This window comes from Vidua chalybeata, chromosome 10, assembly GCF_026979565.1.
Source record: "Vidua chalybeata isolate OUT-0048 chromosome 10, bVidCha1 merged haplotype, whole genome shotgun sequence".
In the NCBI taxonomy this organism is placed as follows: Eukaryota; Metazoa; Chordata; class Aves; order Passeriformes; family Viduidae; genus Vidua; species Vidua chalybeata.
The window spans coordinates 14,710,817-14,737,208 of NC_071539.1; the positions used below are offsets into that span (position 1 = coordinate 14,710,817).

Below are 26,392 nucleotides of genomic sequence, written 5' to 3' on the forward strand. Positions count from 1 at the left end.
AAGGCCAACAGATACAGGAAGTTCCCCAGTCCACACAAGGGTAAAAACAGAGCGAGGTCCAGGGATATCAAAACATCCCGTGTTTAAGAACTCTGAGCTCTAAGCAGAGATCTCAGTAACTGGGATTTGTAATCTATCCCAAAGGAATACTCTGGGCTCTAACATCAAGAGTTCATACCCCAGCCTTTCCCATCTTGTGGGGGCATCTGAGGTCTCTTTCCTCTTTTTCATCCTTCACAGATCTTGCAGAACCTAACTTATCTTGGAGGCATTTGCTCCTCTCAGGTTTGAGTGCTGTGTTCAAGTGTCCCTGGAGCAAAGGGGAGAAGGAGAGAGGCACAGCCTGTAACAGCTCACAGCTGCCAAGGGATGGCCCCGGTTCTGCACATCCTTCCTGCCCTGCACCTCATCCCGTGGGCCTGCCCGTCCTGTGCCCACTCACCCCTTCCACAAGGCAAGCTGTCAAACGAGGCAGCAGGAAGGACAGAAGGAGAGAACGGGAGGCACAGGGAAGGCTGGAATAGGACCTGCCCCCAAAGCAGCACCAAGGTGTGACACTGGCCCTGCCACAGCGCTCAAGGTGCCACTACAGCACCACTCGGCTCCATGCCCTCCCTGCCCTCCTGCAAACCGCTGCCGGTGCTAACGAGCTGCTCATCATCTCCCTGGCCCAGCAGCAGTCCCGAGTGGGAGTTTCCTTTGTTCAAGAGAGATTTATACAGACAACTAGAGCGAGCAGCCCATGCCTCATTAATGAGTTAGAGGAGCACAGAGGTCACTGTTGACAGAGGAAGGCAGCAGCCATTAGGGCTGGACAACACAGGCAGAACAGCATCGAGCAGCAGAAGAGCTGCTGAGGCCAAGGAACTGTTCATGCATAACAGGCACGAACATTGCTCTCTTCCAGGCTAAAAATAAAACCATTTCTGGCAATCAACAAACTGACAATTTTATTGTTGCCATGTCAATTGGAAAATTTTCTGTATAAAATACAAACCCAAAAGCAAGTAAGACAAAAAAGTCCATATGAAACTACCATTTCCTCTTTAAACAACCACAAACAGAAAACTTTCCAGCTTATGACAGTTACACTGTATAACATCCCAGCACAAGACCAGACATCTGAAGTGGCAAATGGCACAGGCTCACCCATGAAAGCCAACACTGTACAGACAGAAGCAGGTGGAGGAAAAAACAGTATGCAATTGTTTAAGACTTCTGTATCCTACAGGGGAAAGAGATTTGGACAAAATTAAATTAGCATTTTAGTTGTTATCCTTACAATAGTGGCTTACAAACTGAGGAGCAGCAGCTCCAGCAGTAGCAAGAACCACCAAAGTAATGGAAGTATTGCAACAGCACATGCAGCAATGAGAAAAAGAAATTTTAAAATACTACTATGAGCTATTTTAATAAAATTACCTCAGCAGCCATATTCAGAAAACAGATACAATTTTCAGACTGACAATATCATGTTTGTAATCTGATAAATCTCAGTTTACTGAGTAGCTTAATTGATACTGAACGGTGCTTGATTTTAAGAGAAGATAATTAAAAGCCTCATCTAGGTTATGCCACTGTTGCTGTTTTCTGCTCTATTCACCTTAAGTATTCAGGGTAGACCAAGAATAGCTGAAAACCTTCCCACCCCAAATTCTTCACACAGCCATACAAACGTGCACCAAGCTACCTATCTAAAAACTACCAAGTTCAGACCTTAGTCCATCTGCAGAAATACAGCAATGCTTTGCATTTTTATTTATTCAAAGCATTAATTCCACCGAAGCACTGTCAATACCTGTGGAGGAAAACCCCACAAGCAAGCTGCCTCAAGTGATTAGTCAGAGCAGATTTGCCATTTGTGGCTGACCTTGCTTTTCTCATCCCAAGATTCTGGTTTTTGAGGTGTTACACGAGCTCTTTGCTCTCATGTCACCGGGACAGATGAACCCACATCAGGGATAGCTGCAATTCTAAATACATGCTTTGGGAAACATTGATTTGTCACCCCTGTTCCTAAGTGGTTGTTGATTCTTACACTTCAAAACCTGCAAAGGGGAGGTGGGGGGAACCAAATGCACATGTACAGTGTCTGAATAATAACCTGACACTGACGTTCAGAAACCAACTCTTCCTCAAACAGTATTACCAAAAATACACGCAGCTGTTGCACAGGGAAGTCAAAGGAAGTCAGAGTTTAAAAAAGGCAGTTCAGAGACAAACACTCCTGTAACAGGCAAGATTTTAGTTGTTGCAAGGAGGCTCTATGTACTATGTAGCTTTCTGCAGCAGCACAGGGCCCGCAGGTCAGCACTGAGCCTGAGCAAGCCTTGTGCAGACACTCCTGGGGCCAGGACTGGCTCAAAGCAGCCACAGCTGTATCCCTTGAAGGCCTTCCCCTAAGAGTGGGGATGTCCAGGAGTGCAGGGCAAGCTCCACCAAGAACAGCAGAACGGCAGCGTCCAGCACAGATCTGGGCACATACCAGGGATATTCCCTTCCCAAGGACACCCCACTCTGTTCCAGGCTGCACGGGGGCTCTCAGCCAGGCTAGAACCAGGCTGTGCAAGCTACACTCGGTTTCTCTGCTTTGGACAAGCTTAAACACTGAAGCATGAACATTTCCATCTGCTTTCCCTAAGGCAGGGCAGGAGACCTGTTACCCACTCGTGTCTCAGAGGATAATGGGTTCCCTCTTCCTCTACAACCACAGAAACCATCGGGAGACACAGGACCATACCTCCTCAGAACAGGACTTTATTTCACAAGGCTTCATCTGAATGCTACTTCCTGAATCCCAGATCAGTTATTTACATTACCCACTCAGCACTTCCCCCCAAAATGCTGCAGAAACACAAGTCACATAGTAATGGCACACGGCAACTGTACCTTGTCACTGCAACATGACCTAAAGAAAAATTAATTTCATAAGCAGCCTGATTTTTAAGTCTTCAATAATACTTTGCATCTTTTACAAAATATCTGTTAGCAGATGCCCCCCTGCCCTTCCCGCTTCTCTTTGTGGAAAAGCCAAGCTATAACCAAAAGTACAAAAGCGTGAGGAAATTAAGCAGGATCAAAAGATACTCTTTTCTACAGGGCAAAAAAGCCCAGGTAATCCAGTAAAGATACAGATTCTTAATTGCTCTTAAGAGACTATTGGGTAAGATCAGCTGTTTTAGAGCCCAGGACATGAAGCAAAGAACAAGAGGTATGGCAATGGTATTTAGAGAACAGATACTGAAAAAGGCATTGCACAATAGAGAGTTACAAAATAAACTCTAATAGGTGTGCTCCTTTAGCTCTCTTGCTACTTGGCTTAAGCCTTCTATAATCACTGATGAGAATTTTGTAAAAGCTGAAATGAAAATTAATTATTGAAAAGTACCTGAAATGCTAAGTGATTTTCTACCCTGATGGTTTTTAGCTATTAAATGAAATATACAATTGATTCTAGAGATAAAATACTCCTGTGGCAAAGCATCTTTAGTCCCACTTGACCCAGAACACTGACATTTATCACTCCTCCATCTATAAACAGCTACAAGATAAAAGTAATGAAGAAGTTAATTGGATCTGAAGTGATCATCTTCCCACTGCACAGTTAGGATTCTCCCTGTCCCCAACTGATTTCAGTACCTACTTTTCTCTCTAGAAAGCCTCATCTGGTCTGTGCCAGGTATAAATACAAAGCATTTAAGAAAATAAATTAATTGGTTTATAATAGTTTAGCAACCAAAATCTCTGCTGAATCCTATCCTGAAACACCTTATGTTACAGGGAGGAAAAAAATACAAAAAATAAACTCTGCATATTTCTAAAACAGATTCTTTAAAATTTATTACAAACAGATAAAAGGTGTACTCTTTCCTCATTACCAATGCATCTATTCAATATTCATTCTAAGAAAGTCTTTACAGTACGCATGCACTCTTAATATTTTCAGTGTTCCAGATCACTGCAGAGTTCTCATTAGCAAAGAGAATTCACCACTAATTCTCACACATGTAACAATTTACAAAATCTTATAACAATGTCTCTCATCAGGAAAAAAGGAGAGAAATTTTTTTTTTTTTTTTTTTGTAAGACCTTTTAGATCCTGCTTCTGGAAGTACAGCCAGTGAGGCTATTAACATGTCCAACAGGTTTTCCCCAACACATTTACAAATTTCTGTGTGAAGCCTGTGGATACACCAATGTACCAGCAGTGTAACAGCAGGCCATTATCCAGCACTCTGTGCCTGCAGCTAAGCACAGCTTTGGCTTTTATAAACAGTCCACAAGAGGCCAGATCCCTTTTGATTTTATATTTTTATTTCCATCTCCCCACACCTCCAAGTATAAACACTGAAACCTCCCCGTTTCTCGTCCCTCCCCCTCTCCCACCCACAGAAAAGTTGCATGGTGAGGTGATGCAATTTAAGCCACATCAATGCCTAACACACAGAACAGGTTTGGAGAAGGGAAAGCCTAACATGAAAAAAAGAAGTTAAACAGCCTCTTGAATCAAAAATATTAATAAATATGTAGTAAAATTTAATTTTTCCCATCTTGAAGAATTTTCACAACAGAGGAATAAATTCAGTAAAATAATGTAAAAGCTGTCCTTTTGCAGGAAAAATCAGTTTTAGAAAACAAGAGTGTACTGAAGGCTGCAATTATTGTATCTATATGTAAGAAATCACAGAGCCTCAGGCCTGCTGTCTTCATGTGTGCCACAGAGGTGGCTTGTTACTGAGACATCACACATATGCTACACACACGCCCCCAGAGGATGTGTCATTGCAGAGGCCCTTTTGTAAAAATGAACAACAACATTACAGTGGTGTTATAAATATTCCCTGTGATGGAAATGCAGACATAGGAAGCAAAGATTTACCTGTAAAGCTTATCAGGGTAGGTACCAGACTGTTTGACTCTTCTGACAGTACAATCTCACAGCAGGAAAGAAACCCCATCCACTGGATTCAGAAGGTGCCTGTATCTGGACAGTCAAAGCAGTGAGAACAGAACAGAGCCACGCTGCACTGAACCATCCAGCACAGCAGTCTGTCTGAAATACACAGTTCTGTCAAACACACTCTGCACTCCCTTTGGGCTCTGCATCACCAGTGGGGCAAGAAAACAACATCTTCATTTTCTGTTCAGATTTTATTTGAAATCTAATTCAAATTGTCAAAGCTACAAAAAGGGGGAACATTTGGGTTATTTCTGCTATGTCACAACATTCTAAAAACAAAATATCACTACTGCCAGCAGATCAGTTACACACATTTCTGATGAAACTTCTAAACACAAAAATGTTTCTTTTGGGAAATAGTCACAATGAAGATATTTTGTACAATATAAAACAATGACAGGTCTACAGATGCCGATACTCATGAGTATACACGTGCATTCACAAAAAAAAAAATAATCAGGAATGCTTTTTTGTTTTTAAACAGACTGTTCAGGCACAAAACAAAACCGCATTTCCAGTAAGTGACAGCATCATAAAAAATATTAACATTGTCAGTGTTTGCTTTTCTTTGACTTCTTGTGAGATCTGTGAGGAGAACGGGACTGAGACCTGGATTTTTTCCCTGACTTTTTAGGGGATCTGGATCGTGATCTTCTTGATCTTTTGGGTGTCCTGGAGCCAGATGGCGACCTTACCAAAAAAAAAAAAAAAGTCAAATATTAATAGAGAAAAGCACCTTTTTCTGAAGTTATTTGTATTCATTTATTGAGCCAAATGAGCTAGATAACATTTTCCCTAATAACAAAAGTAACAGGATTATATCTTGCTGTTGAGAAAAAGGCCATTTTTGCATTATACGGTTTTGAGAGTATGTTGGGCTTAACTTCAGTGCTTAGAACTCAAATGAAAAATAACACACACTCATGTCCTTAAAACCCACATCAGGAATTCACAGCCTTTCACATAAGTCTCAACCAGCTCGGCTCTTGTATGAATTGTAGCCTATGTCCATGCAGAAATTAAAAACTATGTTCAATTGTGTTACAGTGAAATACTTTTGATTCTCATCAAGAATGTTCAGATTGTGATGAAGCCCCACAGAAAAAGAAGGGACACCGAATAAATTTACTGTCATCTAACCCACACCTAATACATTGATTGAAGATAATGAATGAGCATCATATAAATTCTAAAAAAAAAAATCTCAACTACTTTGCCACTTTTATTTGAAATCCTTATTTATATAAGCACAAGAATACTGTAGTTATGTGCTATGATTTTTTCAACACCATCAAAAGAGTATTCCTCAGCCTGACCGAGGAATTTTAGATCAGTAAGATATTCTATACCTCCAAAAGAAGTGGAAGGTGAACTTCCAAGTTGCAGCAGCATTAGAAGAATAATAAAATTTCACTCAAGTTTAACATTAACTAAATACAAATATTTGTGTCAGAGTGCAGTTTAGGAAATACCTAGTTTGGAAACAAAACCCTGTAAACAGTATCTGACTTTTTTTCTCTTAAAAAACAAACTATGGGAGTGAGGAACTTCATGTAAGTTAATCATGGGTGAAAGGCTGCATGATCACTAATTTGAGAGGTACTAGAGAAGGGCTACAGAAACTTTAGGACAACAGAACACTTATCCTTTGAAAATAAAAAGGTAAGAAAGCAGCAAGGTGCTTTAGTTTAAAGCAGCATTTCTTAAAATCACCAGTAAACAGGTAAACAAAACCACAGCAGAGCAGAGTCTGGACCTGATTATCAGGGCAGGAGGCTGTGTGAACTCCCAACCCCAGTGCTCAAGGGTATTGAGGAGGAACACGCACTACAGAGTACTGTCAGAGACCCGAGTCTCAAATGTGCTCTGCTGAAACACCTCCCCTGCCCAAACCCCAGCCAAACACACCCAGCAGCTTCCTGAAACAGAGAAGATACCAGCTCACCTTTTGCCTTTTTTACTGACATCTCTGGGAGAATCTTTGTGTGAGGAGCGGGAGCGGGAGCTCTCTTTGTGGGAGCGCTCGGAGCGCTCGGATTTGGGCGAGGGCGACTTGGCCCGGCGGCTGCCGCTGCTGCGGGACGGGCTGGGGGAAGCGCTGTGCCGCCTTTTCCTGGCACGGGCAGCCACGCACACGGGAGGGAGAACACACAGTCAGAACATCTGCTCCTCTCTGCAGGCATTTGCTTTAGCCAATGCCATGTCAGTTACTTGTAAGTAATTAAGTATTGTAGGCTTTTTATTATTAAAACAAAAAAACAGGTTTAATATGTGCAACAGATTTTCTCTGCTTGAAAAAAATTAAGGCCAGTGAGTCATTTGGTAATAATGATGGTAGAATGGTAAACACATTCTGTCACAGCTCCCTGGAAAGCAAGGAGCTTTTTACCATAGCTACACTTAGAAGCACTGCTGAGTTTGGCTATGCAAGCATCAGAAGACCAGTGTGCAACGAGCTCTCCCAAACCCAGCTGTTCAGGATCTGCACTGAGAGGAGTAACACTGAAACCACAGCGTATCATCTGTGGCCTGTCCTCTGGACAGTACTCTGACTGAGGCACTGCAGGCAATTCTCTGCTACAAGACAGTTAACCCCGTTTGCAACTGGCAATCATTTTACCATGCTTTCCCAGGGCATAAATGAGCCAAAGAGCAACTCTGTTCAAAGGGAAGTGGTACCTCACTTGGGGCAGGGTAAAAACGACAATTCCTTTAACGTTTTGGAGAATGTTTTAATAGACAAAGCATGGGTTTTGGTTTTTTGTTTTGTTGGGTGGTTCTGTGTTTTTCTTTTAAAATCAGATGTGTGATACAGATAATTTTAAGGCTGCCACTGCCTGCAAAGATACTGTAAGGGTTTTCCTCCCATCCACTTTAGTCCAAGGAGAGCCATACCTCTCTTTTCGTGTTGGTGTACATTCCTCTTTTTCCTTCTTATCTTTGGACCTGGTCTCAGACTTTTCCTTGTCCTTTTTGTCTCTATCCCGTTCTCTTTCCATCTCTTTTTCTTTTTCCTAGATTATTAGAAGGAAAATTATTTCAGATAAGGTATGATTAATTATTAGAGGCAATCAAGCTAATGACAAACAGCACAAAAGCAGTGAACACTGATGGAACACAGCACATGATCTGAACTAACAGTCACACCCTCCCAGCTCTTCAGGCCTTTCCTCCTGCTTGGGACACAGCACAAACATTTACTGTAACAGAAAGTAACCAAAACATGAGGGATATCACCCTGTGTGAGAAAACCTGGGTATCTAACTGGAAATTAATAGTCTTCAATGTTACAAATTTCAGGGAAATATTACAGCTGTAATACATTTTCTGAACTAAACAGGAAGAATACCAGGAACCTCCTTCTACTTTAAATATGTGCAATCATCCAGGTTAATCAATCTGAAAATTTATATACTCTCATAGCTGGAAGTTATCTAAAGACAAAACAAAAATACAAACAAGATTCTGCAATAACATCTACTCTGTCAAAACCAAACAACTATAGTCCATTTATAGGTATCAACAGGACCATTTTGAAAAGAAATATATACCCTGAGCACAAAGTCTGTCTGTCAAATAGGAAATTAACTATACAAAAATAAACCTTATCAGCAAGTCTGAACACAGAGATCAGATGCTGTGGTTTTTAGTACTGATCATTCATTTTAAAAAATCAATTCCATGGCAAAAAATAAACAGATATTCCTTGCTTACCCCATAAAGAAGATATAGAAGGGGTGATTTAGCTAAATGGAAGAAAGTAGGGATGATGTGAAAAAAAAGAAAAACAGTAGGAGGAAGCAACCTAAGTGCAGGAAATACCACGACATTTATCCTCATCTAGTCTTACGTTCTTTTTACAAGGAAGGCTTAGCAGTAAAACCTTCAAGTGCCCTTATCCTTACACCTATTCTTACAAAATGCTGTTAGTTATCTCTAAAAAAACTGCCCTCTCAAGATGTGACAGGTTTATTTGAAAGCATAACTACGTATTTCATCTTGATAAATAAGAATAAATACTATTTTGAATAGTTCTAAGTTTCTAGTCTCTAAACAATATACAACGCTGCCGGGAAATTACTCTTGGAAAGCTTATTGTAAGTTTGATAAAAAAGAACAACCAGCCACCAAGTTAATGGGAAATGTAACCAGGATCAGTATTACATTACTGTTAGAAAAACTAACTTCATTTTGGCATTAAAGCAAAAGATTAAGTTATTCTCTTAACAGTTACTATTGTTTTAAAGAATGGTTATAAATATCATTAAATATTTCTTTCTTTCTTGAAGTGAAGGAGACAATTAAAAATCCAAAATATTGTGAGCTGGTTGAACTAATTCAACACAAGACATCTAAAATTTTATCAGGACTGTTATCATCAATTTCTGTTTGTTTAAGCTACTGTCTCACTAAGCATTCTGTGCTTACTGTACAAATAATTTCTTTTATAGAAAACACCAAGAAAGTGTAAAGTTTTACAATACAACTACATTTAGAAAGAAAATTATAAAAGCCTTATAATGTCTGAACTGCAAACATCAACCTCCAGTGTGTTCGTCTCCTTCAGGGATCAGTTTACCTAATTTTTAAAGTCTTTTTCTTCAAGGTACTGTGAATTAGTCAGATATTGAGCACCAAATAATGCAAATAACAAGTGACAGAAAAACCCCTGGTGGAAACTGCTTATTTGTATTTAGCTTCCAAAGAACTGCACGGGTACCTAATTCCATCAATGATCTGTCAGGCTGTAAAACCAGATGAGAAAAGCAACTGTCATTTATCCTCCCTCACTATATGCAATGCCCAAAGAGGTTGTTTCTTCATTATGCTTCAAAGGTTTGAGATCACATCATATTACATATAATATGTTAACTTTTAAAATCACTCTGACTTCATAGTCAGAGAGGTCTTCTAAAAATGGTCATGGTACAGAATTAGTCACATTTGGGTGAATGGATGAGCTGGAATTATTCAGGAAGCTGAATAATTCTCACTGGAGAATCAGAAACAGATTTGCTGCTTTAAACTATTTTCTCCCTTCCTTGGGAAGCTTTTAATGCAACACATCAATTACTAAAAGCAAAATGAGAAGTCTGATGAACCTCTTCAATTGAGAGCTGTCCCTTTCCTCTCCCACACCTAACAGTTTGCTTCATGCAGGAGATGCAGGAGTGGTCTCTAAGGATTCTATACAGGCTGTGATATCCAGCTGTGCAGTGGGAAACACTACAGCGATTAGAAAAGGAGACTGTATGTATTCTGCAGAGAGCACTGGGACTTAGACATGGAGAGTGATATTACAGCAGTATTTTAATAGGAACCATGTGTTGTTATGTTTAAAGCCACCTTACATTCAATAAACTCAATAGAAGGCAAACATAAAGAGCAGTTCTTACCCTCTGGAGCAGCTTGTCTCTATAGTGTTCAACCTGTTCCTGAAAACTCTGGCCTGGCTTCTTGGGTCTTTTCCCAGACTCTAACTCATCCTGAAACTTCATCACCTTAAGCTGTGAAAATAATACTGACCATTAGATTATTTGACTTATTATTCTCCAGTTGGGCAGGTGGCTGAAAATGAAATTTCCATTACATATCATCTGTATTCTTCATTCCTTCTATACAAGCTTGTGCACAGAGATACTAAATTTATTTAAACTGGATCAAAGTAACAAAACCACAAACTCATCTGCAGGCACCTGCAGTTGTTTACAGACATGGTGAGAACTAAAAATAGAAGAAATTTTTTCTGTTATTCTACTAAATTCTGTTCCCATCATTAGTACACTGCACCCTTGTATTTCTTGGGTCATTATCTGGTTTTTTTTTTTTCCTTTCAAAATGAAATAATTTACTGCAGGTGTCAATATATTCTTTCAACTTCTCTTGTCTACTTCAAAGTTTCCTTTGGAAACTGCCTTTTTTTCCATGTAACCCTGAATGTTAAAATCAAATGACTGACATAATTAGGACATAAAACAATGCACCTCCTCTTCAGGGTTGTTTGCACAGAGCGGCTGATTTGAAAGAACTGATTTTTACTAACATAATACTTTTTAATGTGCTAACAAGCTTAGCAACTGAATTCAGTTCCCAAGTGCTGCTAAATGTAACACTACATTTGCTGCAGTATCCCTGACAGAGTGACAAAGTTAAGCAAATGTCAGAATTTCTCCATGTGGGTTTTTTTTTTTGGTGGGTTGTTTTGGTTTGTTTGGTTTTTGTTTGTTTGTTTGTAGGTTTTTTGTTGTTGTTTTGGTGTTTTTTTTGGTTTTTTTTTGTCTAGATGAACTAAAGCCTTCTCCAAATTGATTCACATCATGAAACTTCACTCACATCTCGTATCATTTGTCAGTTCTTTCTTCCTAGTGACAAGTCCTTGTACAAACAGTCATTCAATATTTTTGGAGGAGAAGGTGTCCCTTTTTTGGGGAAGGAGGGAAGAGCTTGGTAATAATTCAGGTTGTATTTGTCAGCCCTCTTCCAAATGTTCATGCTCTGACCCTCCTGCACATCCTATTCCAACACCAACATTCTATATATGAGTAGATTTTTTCTGTGTTCGAGCTTTTATTTTTAGCAAACACACAAAGTTGTTTTCTCTTTAAAAATAATTCATTCTTCCAGACTGAAAACATGCAAAGGAAAAGACTTTGTAACTGTGTCCATTTTGATTAACTGAAAGGATTCTTATCCTCCAGGTCCTCAATTCCCTAATATGAAGTAGTCACAAAATCAAAATCTACAGTTTTTTCTTCCCTCTCAAAAATCCAGCAGACTGGATCTAATCAGCCCTTCCAATTACTGACAGAAAGGAAAGGTATCAAACTGATCATGAGTATGTTAAGAAACATAAAACCCAAGCAATGATAACACTATTTTGAACAAGATCCACTTTCCCTTCAGTTACAGAGCTTATGCTAACACCACATTTTCCATTTTAGTCTCAAATATAAGGGAACAACTTGCTTTGGGGGAAAAAGAAATAAAATTTTAAAAAAGCACTGTTATCTCATACCACAGTAATCTTGTGTCAATTGTTCTGCTTTCCTCCCCTACTTACAGAGCCTGCTCTACCTGCAGTTGAGCATTTTTTCTGACAATTCAGCCAATGGAAAACTGTCATCATCATTTGTCACATACCATCTCCAATAAAGGCATGTTTTTCTTCCCCCACTTCAAAAGCAGAGTTTCAAAGGCAGAAATACCTTTTGGAACCATATACTCAGTGTCACTGTGTACCACCTGTTCTGCTAAGGAATCAGGATACCATTCCCTACCATCACATAAACTCCAAGGTCAGCAGCTGCTCAGCACCTTCAGTAAACCATAGAGGAGGAATACAGGGGAGGCTTAGCTGATCCAGGAAGCCTCTTGGGCCGTCATAGCATGAATATGCCCATAAGATTTTAACTTTGCTTTCCCAACTAAATAACCCATGTAATTTAAAAAACAAACCAAAACAAAACCAAAAACCAAAACAAAACCAAAAACCAAAACCAACACAAGTCCACAAAAACCCTCCATCCTCATAAGATGTGTTTCTTTACATTTTAGCCACAGAGCTGTGACAGTCTCTGTTTAATCATATTTTGAAAGCAAGGAAGCCTAAGTCTATAGCCCAAAGTAACCTGAGATGAAGATAAACTAGGAATCCAAACAGCAGGCTTCACCTGATTTAACAAGCTAAATGGATGCAAAAAAATGCTGACATGAATGGCATACAAGCCACTGCTGGCAGGAAGTTTAAAATGGCATGAGGAATTATTTGCATCAGCTCCTCCAGAAACTGTGGGTGGAGTGGGGGGCGGAAGGTGGTTATTAGCAGGTGCCTTGAAAAGAGAAAAAGTAGAAAAGGCTACACTGTGGTAACATCTCACTCAACACCTCCCCAGACACCAGCTATGGCAGGATCATGGGGTTTCCTGCGACAGCTGTGGTCTTTTACAGACCACCCGTAGATGGATTTCTCCTCCACACAACTGCTGTATCTCCCTTTGAACCCATGCAAACTGACTCCTTTTAAAAGATGCAGTGGCAGAGGAAATGAGAGCACCCCCTGGAAAGGTGACTCAGTGTTACAAACTGCTGCGATGGTATCAACAGCTCACTACAGAAAGATCCGGCAGTTCCATCCACTCCTGCACTCCAAGCACAGGGTCCCCCTTCCACCTTTCCCTTGCACCACCTGCAGTGTTTGGCTGAGCCTTCCATACACCAGAAGCTCACCCTCCTTCCCAGGTCAACTTTCCCACCCTGAGTGAGATGTATTGGGTCAGGGAAAAATCAGCAAGTGTCAGAGCTCACAGGATCAGGGTGTTTCCTCACGCAGCAGAGGTGAGCAATTAATCAGATCAGTTCATCCTACACCTTCACGTATAGAGGCTTTTGCTATTAGTTCTCATCCATCATCACTGTAAGGAAGTTCCAAAGGCCACAAAAGAATTCTCTAAAAAATTTGACCACTCGGAATTACTATTTGAACTTAGATGCTTGGTTATGTCCCTTCACCATTTCACTGCTCATTGTACACTGGCCATAGTGAACACTCTTCTCATGATCTCTCCATGCAGAGTACAGGATGCTCATATTCCTATCACACAGTTCAAGACACTCTCCCAGGAGAGAAAGATCTTTAATACTTAGGCTTAAATCTGCTTAAGTATCTAATTGATTAATTTTGTAAACATTTCACTTTGTAAACCTGCATTAAGAATGAACTAATATATCCTCATTGCATTGGTTATTCTTTAACCATTCCTGTTCAACAGACAAGAACTGGTAAGCCTGTTCATTTTCAGGAATAAATACATTAACTTTTATCTGGACAATCCCCTAAGTCAGTAATATGCATGATAAAATGGAAGGGGAAAATCTTTCAAATCCCTGTGCCAAAACTTTGCAATACTAGTTCCTTAGACAGAGCAGCCTCCCAGAGCAGAGTTCCCAGTTCAGAGACTGCAACGCAGAAGTGTCAGGTACCACTAGAGCTGCTGTGAGCAATCCCAACTTAATGCTCCAGTGCAGGATCACATTTCTCACTAACGAGGCGCTCCTTTCATGAGCTCAAGACAAACACTCCACAGCAACCTCTTGTCTTTTTGTTCCCATCTGGAGACTTCCTCCCTCTCTCCTTGAACCCATCTGAGCATTTAAAGGGTTCAGCCTTAGCTAGAAGCTGAGGCCTTGATTCCAGCCTTGATTCCAGCCCACCCAGGAAGCAAGCAAGCCAAATGAAGGGGTAACATTTTGTTACTGTGGCTTGGGGAAACCAGACTGCTGCAAACCAAAGCTCTGCTTTTTCCATTTAGACACCAACAGATTTGCAGTCTGCAGCCTCCCTCACTTAAAACTGATCTGCTCCCAAAAACTGTTGTTTTCAAATCTGCTGATACTGAGTCCAAGCATAGGGTCTTCAGTGCAAAAAGGCTTTTTCACAAAAGGTTACTCCACAGTTGCACAGCCTCTGAACTTAAAAGTGGCCATGTTCAAACATAACTAATTTGAGATAAATTATCTGCATGCTAAATGTTAGGATGAACTAAGAAGCTGATCACTACACACTTAATGAAAGATAGGAATTTCTGCTTGGTAAGTAATGTAAGCACTCCAATGTAGACTGATTAGAGACAGGACAGACATCCAAACAGACCAAAGTGTTTTGGTTTTCTTTAGAATAGTCTTGCCCCAACAATGGCTGTCACAAGTCCCAGATTTTGCCAGAAGTAGAGCAAAATATTTCTTTTAAAGCTTGATTTTTCCACCAAGTCTATGAGTAGTGGAATTTCTGCAGCTACAATATTATCAACAACAGATAACAGCCACACTGACATACACATGGTAAAGTCTCTCTTCTGCCATAGAGCCCTCTGGCCTGCTCCATCACACTCACAGGATGCCACGTGTCTTGGAGCTAAGCAATTCCTTGCTTTTGGCTTTGTGCAAAACAGAAAGAGTCAAACATTTAAAATAGACCAGAATCTTCTGAGTAGTCATCACCTTCAAATAAACAACTACTATAAAGGTGAAACGATTGGTTAAGCAAAAGCCAATTTGTCTTATCTGTTGTTATTATTAAGCCACAAGCAGTAGGGTATTTAATAGGGTATCTTTATGGCATTTTGCAGTAGCCTTAAATGAGCCAGCTACAAAGACCTCCACAGACTGCAAAAACCAAAGGGTTGTATTTTGTTCTAGTGATGATTACAGATAGCTCCTGTGACCTGACAAACAAATACTCAAAAGTTGAGTATTCTGCACACTAAGCACCACAATCCAGAGAAAGGAATAATGGAAATTGTATGGAACTTCTTGACAAGGCAACCACCTGTCCTTTGTGACAGCCAGAAAAATCTCTTTGGCTCTTGGTAGAAAAATGAATTGGACTTTCAATACCGTGAGGGGGCAGGGGGTGTTTGGTGTGGAGTATCTGTGCAGGGGGCAGGGAGGCACTGCCAGAGCACAGCCACAGGATGGTGTAACAGGATCCAACTCCACCCATCCTGCAGCTGGGACTAGCAGCAGAAAGACTCCCCAGGAACCCTCCACACCAGCGATCTCCTCCCTCAGTCAAACTATGCTTTGAGGTCTCAGGTGGCCAAAACAAAGGTGAGTAAAGCCAGCTACTAAAAAGGACTAAAATCCTGTTTAACCCTTTTGGAAGCACTGATATGTCTGGACTTGTGATGAGCCTGCCTCCTACCGCACATGAAGCCCGCGCTGTGCATTTTTGTTTGGAGTAGGATTACCAAAATTTGCGCAGCAAGGTGGAGGCAGAACTAAGATACCCTAGAGAAAGGACCAAAGAGGACTATGCTGCTTCATTTTGTCTGTGAGTTTATCTACACTCTAAGGGAACATGCTTAATGAACAATTTAAATAATAAAATTCCCTTTTTTCCTACCACTTCAGAGCACTAAGGTCTCTTTACAAAGAGGAATACACCTTTTTTAGATGTCTCAGGGGAGAAGAAAGACACACAAAGCACCATGAAGATCACTCTGAAATTTGAGTTATAATATAAAGCAAACTGTCAGTCTTTCCACACTTAAAAAACCAGTTAAGAAATCACTGTTCTTCAGTGTCACTGCTCCTGCTAAGTTCAGTAAAGAATTCACACTTCAAAAGGATTAACAGGGGCATGAGGGAAGCAAACAAAAGGTTACAAACTTGCCTCCTCTGATGGCACCAGTCTAATGGCTGAGGCCAAAGTTTGTTTCTTAACTTCACTTTCTCCTTCCAGCTAACAAGCTTAATTTACAAACTGTGCCAAGTGAAAGAATTGTTGCTTTATTAATGAATTTCCAAAAAAATGAATGAAAAAATGTTTTTCAACTTCCCTGGCAGTCACTGTGTAGACTGTGCAGCTGGAGAATTAGACTTCACTAATTTTTTTTGCCAAATATTTTACACAACATTTTTTATAGTGCATATTAGATGGCATAATTGTTAAAGTTGGTAATTGGTTGTTTTTTTCCTCAGCTTCTTTCCTCAAATTTAATAATGGATGTGAGTTTTGGCAGGGATTGGATACATACTAAGAAGAAACCGTGAGTGTGAATGCTTTGAAGTAGTACAGGGAGTACTTTCCTGTCAATGACAAACTTGAGGAAAATTTTAAGTACTCCTACATAGTGTCTGAAATGTTCTCAAAAGAAAAAACAATTTTTCTCCTCTTCTGGCAATTCCAAAAGTCTGAAACCAAAATGGTAATTTACTTATCAAAAAGAATAAAATGCAACATGCACTTGAAAAACTCAAGTGTTTGCCGCCTAAAACTTCTACTGACAGAATACAGTGCTGAAAGAACTTAAAACACTTGTGCAGTGTAAAACTGACAATGGTTAAAGCAAATCTCTACCTAATCTGCCTCCACAAGTGCCAAGATAACGTCTGTAAAACAGATACTCAGTCTGAAAGGAGCTCCTTCCATAACTGCTACAGTCAGTATTACAGCAACATGAAAATTAGTTTCACTTGTACTTTCATTAGTCTAACATAACGTATTTTCTACAAAGATACTGCCACCATGAGTCAGGTCAGACATAAATCCCATTCAGCTTCTCACATTCAGAATTTATTCACTTAATATGGCTGTGTATCATGAACTATCAAACTGCTGTGCAAAACAAGAAATTTCTAAGTGAGAGTCTATTAATTTCAATAAAACCTGAATAGTTAAAAGGAGGCATATTTAAGAGAAACAACATTTGTGACATTATAAAATATTATTGGCTGAACATCTTAGAAGAATATTACAGCACTTTGCTAATGTCTGATTTTAGCTAATTAACACAGTATTGCATGAACAGGCAGGCAGCCACAATTCCACCTTCAAAACATCACCCAGCTTATAACCTGTCACTTGGAGATGCTACAACTGCAATAAGCATTTAGCAACTTCTTAATATCATTTTAATGCAACAAACAGAAGCTACAATGTATTCAATGTACCCCCAGGTCTGAATATTGAATACAAGCCAGGAAGTCACATACAATTTTAAACCTGATTTTACATGGCAGTGTATGTCAGAAAGGCTTCACTTCTACACAAAGCTCATGCTAAATTCCAGTTCTAGTTACCTTCTCAAGGCAAGCACAAGCTCAGAAGCCAGAACAAAGCCATAACAACCTCTGCTGATTAAGCTTAACAGCTACACTAACACCTGGGCTTGCAGAAAGGAGAGAAGAACCAGGGAGCCCTATGAACTGCACGTAGGGCTTCAACTGAAATAGCTCCAACTCCACGACTATGTAGGTTAGCTGTAGCTACTTCTTTGTTTGATGGCTGAGACAGTGAAAAGAGACACTGTTAAATGCAATAAAATACAGACACTTCAAGGCAAGAAACAGAGAAAACAAGAAAGGTAGAGGACTAAGGCCACATCCAAAAGTTAATCTGAAAAGTTAATTTTCCAAGGGGAGGAAAGTGTAAGGGCATCTAAGGGATCTAAAGCTACAGTGGTACAGGAACAGAACACTGAAAAAGAACAGTCATTCTCAACAGGCAATATGCCCTGACTCTATTTTTCTTTTTTCCTCCATTATTTTAAATGTAAAAACCAGGCAAGGTAAGCGTGTAAACAACAAATCTTTACAAAAATACACCGGAATACAACAAAAACCCACTATATAATAGGACTATAATAAATAAAATAACTCCCAATCGTATGTAGAAATAACTCCCAATTGTATGTAGAGAACTCAGGGTGGGCTGAGGACTGGAAAGGTACAAAAGGGTGGCACAAAACACCCCATGCTCACCTCTATCTCTCTGAGTTTGGCACGCTTTTCTTCACTCATTTCTGAGTATTTGACTGATGACTTGGATTCAGGCATTTCCTCTTTAATAGGATTGGAATACATGTGTTGTTCTTCTGACTTAGAACTCTGTGTGTCTTCTTCATCTTCACTTTCTTCTTCTTGACTTTACAAAAAACATACAGAATTAACTAAGATGTCACAGATGTCTTAAGTATATATGAAATATACTATTTCTCTTACTTAGTTTTTAGGATTAGTTACTAGTTTTGAAATCTGTTAAATTACCTAAGTCTGCAGCTACAAATCAGTCTCCCTCTGTGAGACAGACCTTTCTCATTTAATTAAACTGTTAGTTTTTATTACTCACACAATTTACACTTCTCATAGAAACAGAGTGCAGAAGAATTAATGAAATTTACAGTCATCAAATACATATCTATCTCAGCTACAAAAGGAAACCCACTCCCTCAGCAGAAGCTCTAAGTGCTGTAATGGTATATTAAGTTTAATAGAAGAACAATATTTACTGCTTTTGCTTTTGGGAGATAAACCTGAGAAATGGCAGATACCCCAAATTATATTCCCAGGCTGGCCACTAGAGTGCTGCAGGACTCCATGCAATGCAGGAAGTATTTGCAGCATTAACTAAAAGACCCTCTCAGCTGCCTGAAGAGCAAAGTAAATGACAACTCAAAACCAGCATCTGCTGGCATGGAGCCTATCAGCATCCAATGAAACACCTCAGAACATGACTCACTGTGTTCATCTCAGCAGCAGAAGGCAGAGGTTTAGATTCATTCATATATATCTGACAGCAAGATTTCCTTACTACTACCTTAGTTCTTATTATTTGATGCTGAATTCTCAAATCAGCATAAATTCAAATATTATAGTCAACACCTCTACCAAAAGATGTAATTTATCATGTTAGAAAAAATCATGGGGGCTGAAAGCATGCTGCACTAAAATCCTGAGTTTTCTGCATTTTCTTATTTTCCTACTTTCAAAATGTCTTTTTTGTTCTACTCATGTAGTAAATAACATATATATCTTATAACAAGTTGCAAAGACACTCAACCTTGGATACATAAAATTATTTAATTAGAATGAAAAAGTATTTACTTTTGAATTTCCTCCTCCTCAGATTCTTCATGTTGGTCAAAAAGCTCCCACTTAGAAGTAGTAACGGCTAGAAGAGACAGTAGGATAATTTTAGCAACAAAAAAGCTACCATTTAATCTGAAAATTAGTATTTGTAATATAATTATACTAAGATATATAGGATGCAACATATAATAAGAATTAAAATGTGGTAAAATTTACCAGCATCTAACACTAAATACAGACTTTCTATTTCACAGAAATATTCAACTAGCCCATTATCGGAATATTTACTATTCACAGAGCTATTCACTCACACTGCATATCATATTGCAGTAAATCCTTCAAAAGTAGACAAGTATTTGTCAGTTTGTGAAATACTGTGTTTTAAACCAAGATTTAAAAAGACTGCCAGGCACATACCCAGATTTCTTTTTGTTTGTTTTCAGTATTTTTTCTCAATAAACTGGAAATTACTTTTAAAGGTTGATAGGTTATCAAAGTACAATAACCATAATGGAACACACTATTTTCATTTTGATTAAAAATTCAGTGAACAAGTTACAACAGAAAATCCTGCTATGTTACAACATGAATCCTATTAGCATTTTAGCACAGATCAGCTGAAAAAAGCCATTACATAAGTGACATTATGCTTTGAGTTGACTTCAGAAAAGACACTTTCAGAACTAACCTTGAGCTTCCAGTTCCGATTCATCCACTGCTTCCCACTTTGAAGGGGCAACTTTAAATATAGGCTCATTCTTTTTTGAGTCTTCAGTTGTATCCACTGGTGAAAAAAGAGACACAGAAAAATTACTTACAAAGCATTCAGAAGCTGAAACCAAAAAGTACTAAGATAACAGAATTAAACAATGAAACAGATTATACAATCTTAGTATTTGCAAAGCAAAGAAAACAGGGTTTAGATCCTGACGTGTAACATCAGCAAACACCTCCTGTGCTTCTGAAGCAATTACTATCTAAAGGCAGTAGAGCATGTTGAAACTAATCAACACTTTACAAAACTACATGCCAGATCAATTCTAGGCTGTATTTCTAAAAACTACACAGGAAGAAAAGATCCAAGACTGAAGAATCAATCTGAAAGTTGAAATATTTCGTACAAGGAACTCCATCAAGATCATCATCCAGTGATTTAATTGGGACTCCATCCAGATCGTCAATAGGAGCAGCATCAATAGGAATTCCATCCACATCTTCTAGTGGAGCACCATCGAGCTCTTCCTCAATGGGAGCACCATCAAGATCATCTGGTACTTCCTGAAAGCAAATAATATGTCATTATTTCAAGTACAAATCTACACTGCTTTTTTTTACTTCTCCAACTATCAAATAATTGCTTTTTAAAGAAGCACTTTTATAAATACCAAAACCTCCAAAATATCTACTTCAACAATTTTTGCTAAGAAGTATAGTTGCTTATTGTAGAGGCAATAACACAACGATATCTTCCTATCAGAAATTATAGGCAAGAACTTGGAATTTGTCCACGATGTACTGGAAGCTTTCCAATACCTATATTCAAAAGTAGAACTATTAAGTTGAAGTTTATCTCAAAATCAGTCAATTAGAGTCAGATAAATCATACTTCCTTGATAAGAAATTTTCCCCAAGACCAGTAAAATGAACAACTAACACAAACAGACTATTTAGCAGGAACATCAATTTAAGGAAATCACAAATTATAAATACAGCTGTGTATTCTAACTTGTTAGGTACAGGCACTGTCCTTCATATGTGTGTGTTCACCCTGGTTTTCCACTCCAAGAAATCAGCTTTAGTTAAATTATACTGCAGGCTTCCCTCCCACTGCTCTGAAAGGTGTCTTTCCACACAGTGACAATGCCTGAAACTCCACTCAGAATTCAGGGACAGGTATTAAAGAGCATTTCCAGCACAAAGGTAATAACTATCATTCTGTACTAGTCTTTGCTCTGAAACACTTTCACAATGTAACACCACCACAGCACCTAATCTACAAGCAAGAAACACATGAACAATACACAGTATTTGCTTTTGAAAATATGTTACACCTCTATTTAGGAGCAAGGACTTGGAAGAAAGAAAGGTTTATTCACCCCAAAAGAGAGCAAAATAATCCTTGCCAGCTCTATTTTATATTAACACATTTTTTCCCTGCCATCTGCAAGCATCTGAGGTCACTTACCTCTGTTTCTTTATCTTCCATGATATTTACAAGCCCCAAGAAAATATTCTGTAGTTTGATCAGAAATGGTTCTGGATAGATTGCCCAGTCTTCCCATGCTCGGAAGCATGTCATCACCCGTTGCTACAAGCAAGAGGAAAAAAGAAATGCTAAAACATTTGTATTGAGAAATTTCATGTGATGGGAAAAAGACCACAGAGAACTACTACTGCAGACAACTATTCTTAAGTAGTTCCATACTGAAGTATACTGTAATGATACCATGCTGGAGAAGACTAGTAATTTTACAAAAATATGTATATAGGAATGACATTTTAAGCCATCTCACTTGGGTTTCATCTTCCCTTGAATTTCCTATTACATTATCCATTTTGGCTGTTGCCAGTTCTATCCTGACAGTAAATTTCATACTGCCCCAATGTTCGAAGCAGGTGCCTCCACCATATCTAAGAGAAAATATCTGTTTGTAAAATAAAATAACTAAAATTAACATTGGCTTATACATCTTATTGAACTGAAATTGTGTTTCTACTTTCATTTTATTCAGCCTGGAGAAGAGAAGGCTCTGGCGAGACTTTAGAGCCCCTTCCAGCACCCAAAGGGGCTAAAAGAAACCTGGAAAATTATTTCTTACAAGGGGAGGTAGTGACAAGAAAAGGGGGGAATGTCTTTAAACAGAAAGGGGGTTGGCTTAGATTGGCTATTATCAAGAAATTACTCAATGTGAAGGTGCTGAGGCAATGGCACAGGTTGCCCAGAGAAGCTGTGGCTGCCCCACCCCTGAAGTGTTCAAGGTCAGCCTGGATGGAGTTATGAGCAACCTGGTTCAGTGAAAGGTATCTCTGCCTATAGCAGGGGGTTGGAACAGGTTATCTTTAAAGTCCCTTCCAAATCAAATAATTTTATCTTTTTTCTTTTTAAAAAGCATATTTGAAAAGATGTGCTTCAGTTCAAGTTTGACACAGTAAATATAACTGAAGATGTAGATATATTTTAAAAAATCTGCCTCTCTTTATCATGTAATTTAAGAAAGTTTTAGAATAGCTGATAACTAAAACTGATTTCCAATCTAGAGCAATTGAGAATAGAAGGAGGACAACCAGGATGAAAATCTTAATACAGACAAACTAACTACTCTGGTAAACTATATATTTAAAGCTACTGACTGAAAAACAAAAAGAAAAAAGTGCAGAGGCATCATGAAAACAGAAGGAAAGGGGTCAAGCATGAGAAGCAGACAGCATTTGACTTCAAAAACCACTTTCAATACCCATGGTCAGACTGCTTATCAGAACTCTAAAATAAAGCCTGACACAAAAAAAGCTGTTTAGAAGTAACTTTATGCTGTTCTGCCCAGGAGCTTCTCTCCCACACTGAGCACTTCCACACAAGTTCACTTCTGAAACTGAAATACAGGTGGCCCAGTAAGAAAGCTAGAAAGCCTCATTTGCAATTCAAGTGGTAGATAAGATATCCTCTCAACTCCACAACTCTACATCTACTGGTACACTTCAGCTGTCAGATGCTCATTTCCTTCCTTAATGGCAAGGCTATCCTTGCAAAAGAAAAAGCTTTTTAAAAATTACTCTTTTTAAAGCCTAAATAGGGACCTTGATGTCTAAGCCACCTAGTATCTATCTCTTGTGCAGGAACATCTATTTATGTGACTTCTATGTCATGTAAATAACAATGAAATACATACCTTGAAATTTTCAGACTGTAAATGGCCTTGTATTGTACGGTAAGTAGCATTGAGATCAGAGAATATCTGACATAATTTTGTTTCAAAACTAGAATTAAACATATACATTTCTTTAGTTAAACTTCGTAATATATGTTTTCTGGACATACACAATTCATGAAAATACCTGGGACACAGGACTCAAAAGCACAAGGTTCTGATCCTTATAGTAGCCATGAACTGAACTATAAAGCAAATATGATTACTATATATTAAATCACCTTGGACAACAACAGAACTGTGAAGGGAGATCTTCACATCTGCTGCAGTCTCTTTATACACCCTGGAAAGATTGGAGGACGATAAAAGTTTTACAACCTTAAACAGAATAAAAGAATTGTCTCAAAATTCAATCTGTATATTTTAAAAAATTCTTAGTTATATTTGTGTTCTAATTTATTCAGTGAGACCCTCAATGAAAGCACAGTGAGCAACAGCTGTCCAGCTTCCCTTGAGCTTCTCACAATGTGCAAAAAATAAACCAGCACAACACAGACACACTGCAACAGAAAACATCAATTGCAATCATTAGTTTTGTAACATGCTGAGTATTTCCCACCATGCTGCCCTAACATTAGAGACTCCAGGAACTAGACACAAACATTTAATATGAAAAAAATACTGTCCCATGGACATTTTTCCTAAATTCTGCTCAGCACCTTAGAAATAAAGTATGTAATATCACCTTATACCTTATCCAAAGTTTATGGAAAGTTACACCTTCCACATTTTAATAAAAATAGAACTGTTTAAAAAATTATTTCTTTGCTTGAACTATACCATATCTTGAATATTATCTACAGGCTCTTTCTGTCAAGAGGCACATGAGGTATTCTCACCTTTATGGAGTTCCATGCAAGTGGTTCCTTGCATAGGGCACATACATTTTTTGCATTACCAACATGCTACATCTTACACATTGTCATGCAAACAGATATAAATACCATCACTCTGTAATAACAGTAGCACAGAAAAGTCTGAATTTCCTACAACCACGTTTATCCAGAGATGTACATACAGAGATGAACATAAGAGGGTTTTTTTTAACTGCCAATCACCTAAAATATACTTACAATTTTCTATAGTAGGAAGCATTGGCAACTTTAGCTGAAGAGTTGTATAACACATCTGACACTAGATACAATCTTGCAATCTACAACAAAAATGGTCAAATTAAGAAAAGACCAATTTAAATTCTTCTGAAAATAAAGGCATTTTCACATAAAGAATACAAGACAGTTTAAACTATCTGGAAGTACCTAATTAGAATTCAGTGTAGCACAGCTATATTATTAATAAACATGCTAAGAGGCAATTAGCCCCCTGTTATGCTGTAGGGTACTAACTATGGTAACATATCACCACAGCATTACAAAGGAGAATCATGGCATTCCTATTTTAATTGCCTCATTTGAACAGATCATTTCACTGTTCTTAATTTCCCAGTAAGGCAGAATATTACTTACAAGCAACTTCAGAAAGAATAAAAAACATGTAACAAAATTCCACAGGAAGAGATGATACTTAAATTCAACTCCACACTTCAGTACAAAATCCTAACACTACTGAAACTTATGAAATAATACTTGTAAATTGCATGCACATGCTGCTAAGTGAGCTCCTCCACCAAAATACAACATTATAGAAAATCTCCACACCTTCTTAGGAAGAGGAGTCTTGAGGATGGACAATGACTCTGTAATGCAGTCCACAATTTCTTCAGCAGCTTCTGCATTATTTAGACAGAAAACCATTGCATCACCAATGTCGTTCTTCCGAGGTGTTAACCCACGTAGAATTTCCTCTAGTTTGTCCCTCTGTCTGAAATACCAGGAATTTTAATACTTTCAATATGAAATGAAAAGTACTTTTGTGAATTTACATTTAACAATGTTTTTTTGTTTTTCCATCTTTAGGAGAAAAGTAATTTTCAATATTTTTATATTCTTTTGCCTGAGCTCTTTAAGTCGTTCATGAATTTATGTGTCCATATGTAAAGTGCAAAAAATTCTCACTCAAGTCTTGATAACATACAGAAATCAAGGAAAAGTAGCTGAGAAATACTTAATTAAGCACATCAGTATCTCTTAAAAAGGAATTTTCTTTCTGGATTTAGTTTAGGCCTAAACCAAATGGATAAATCTAAAGCATGCAAGTCATTTCTGCTACAGAATAAGAAACACTAGATTCAGAAAGCTAGTAAATAAACAATTACTTCAAATTTTTCCTGACCTCCATATGCAGAGAACATGTTCAAAAAATCTCTTTTTGAGCCTTTCCAAAAGAAGGTATAAGAAACAAACTGTGTATTAAAACCTATGGAAGTATGACTGTTGTGGTTACTATGATGAGAAGAATAAAACAAGCAAAAAAATTCCACACGTTAGTAACACATTTGTAACAACAGCATCAAAATTAGGAAAAGCAGGTCTTTAATTTCCACTACCACAGCCACCCCCAGTACACTGACACTTCACAGCAAAGAACTCTGATGATCTCTCTTCTCCCTGCTTATTAACAATGGCTCCCAATTTTAATTTCTGATGGACAGCATCAGTAAGTTTAAGATTACAGCAACAGTTTAGTTTGTGAGGTCATAACAATGTTGACAAAGATGCTACATATCCTCAGCTACAGACAGCAGCAGAAAATGGGGAAAAAACTCTCATCTTCCTAACCCCCTTCAAATTAAGGGTTAATAACATTGCAATGAAAGGGTCAGTGATGACAAATCTAACCAAATCAAGAATGTATTTAGCAACAAGTATGATCACAAGCACTAAGATGAAGAGACACTTACTCAGACACATACATAATACTATGACAAGTATGACAACTCAGGGGATGACACATTAGAGCTACAAAAACACAATGGGCAAACACAGGCACACCAGCTATCAAGGCAGCACCCTCCATCAGTGGTGGTACGTACTCTTCCTTAAGTGCACCCTTCTTGTTCGGCTCCTCCACAAACGCTTCCGTTTCTTGCTCTTCTGACATCCCATGCAAGTATGGATTCAATGGTGGTGGCCTCCAGAAGGATCCATTTTTGAACATACGGAAATCTTCCGTCCTCCACTTGGTTGGAGCATCCCCCTATGAAAAAAAATAAACCAGAAGTATTTTTACTTTGGTATTA

General features: G+C 38.5%; 1 protein-coding gene across 10 annotated transcripts in view; it reads right to left on the reverse strand.

Moving 5' to 3' along the window:
- Positions 1-5,132: 5,132 nt before the first annotated feature.
- Positions 5,133-26,392, reverse strand: part of U2SURP (U2 snRNP associated SURP domain containing) — a 51,235-nt gene continuing 29,975 nt past the window's right edge. For 9 of the 10 annotated variants that reach the window (XM_053951228.1, XM_053951230.1, XM_053951229.1 and 6 more), the window contains 13 exons: positions 26,186-26,349; positions 24,912-25,074; positions 24,327-24,406; positions 23,215-23,302; positions 21,513-21,635; positions 20,449-20,605; positions 20,016-20,111; positions 19,343-19,409; positions 18,221-18,383; positions 10,357-10,467; positions 7,856-7,974; positions 6,906-7,073; positions 5,133-5,650 (listed from right to left, as the gene is read on the reverse strand). In XM_053951228.1, the coding sequence (XP_053807203.1) occupies positions 5,512-5,650; positions 6,906-7,073; positions 7,856-7,974; positions 10,357-10,467; positions 18,221-18,383; positions 19,343-19,409; positions 20,016-20,111; positions 20,449-20,605; positions 21,513-21,635; positions 23,215-23,302; positions 24,327-24,406; positions 24,912-25,074; positions 26,186-26,349 (1,638 nt within the window). In that variant the 3' untranslated portion in view covers positions 5,133-5,511. The remainder of the gene's footprint in view (positions 5,651-6,905; positions 7,074-7,855; positions 7,975-10,356; positions 10,468-18,220; positions 18,384-19,342; positions 19,410-20,015; positions 20,112-20,448; positions 20,606-21,512; positions 21,636-23,214; positions 23,303-24,326; positions 24,407-24,911; positions 25,075-26,185; positions 26,350-26,392) is intronic. The other variant, XM_053951235.1, reaches the window with a different exon arrangement.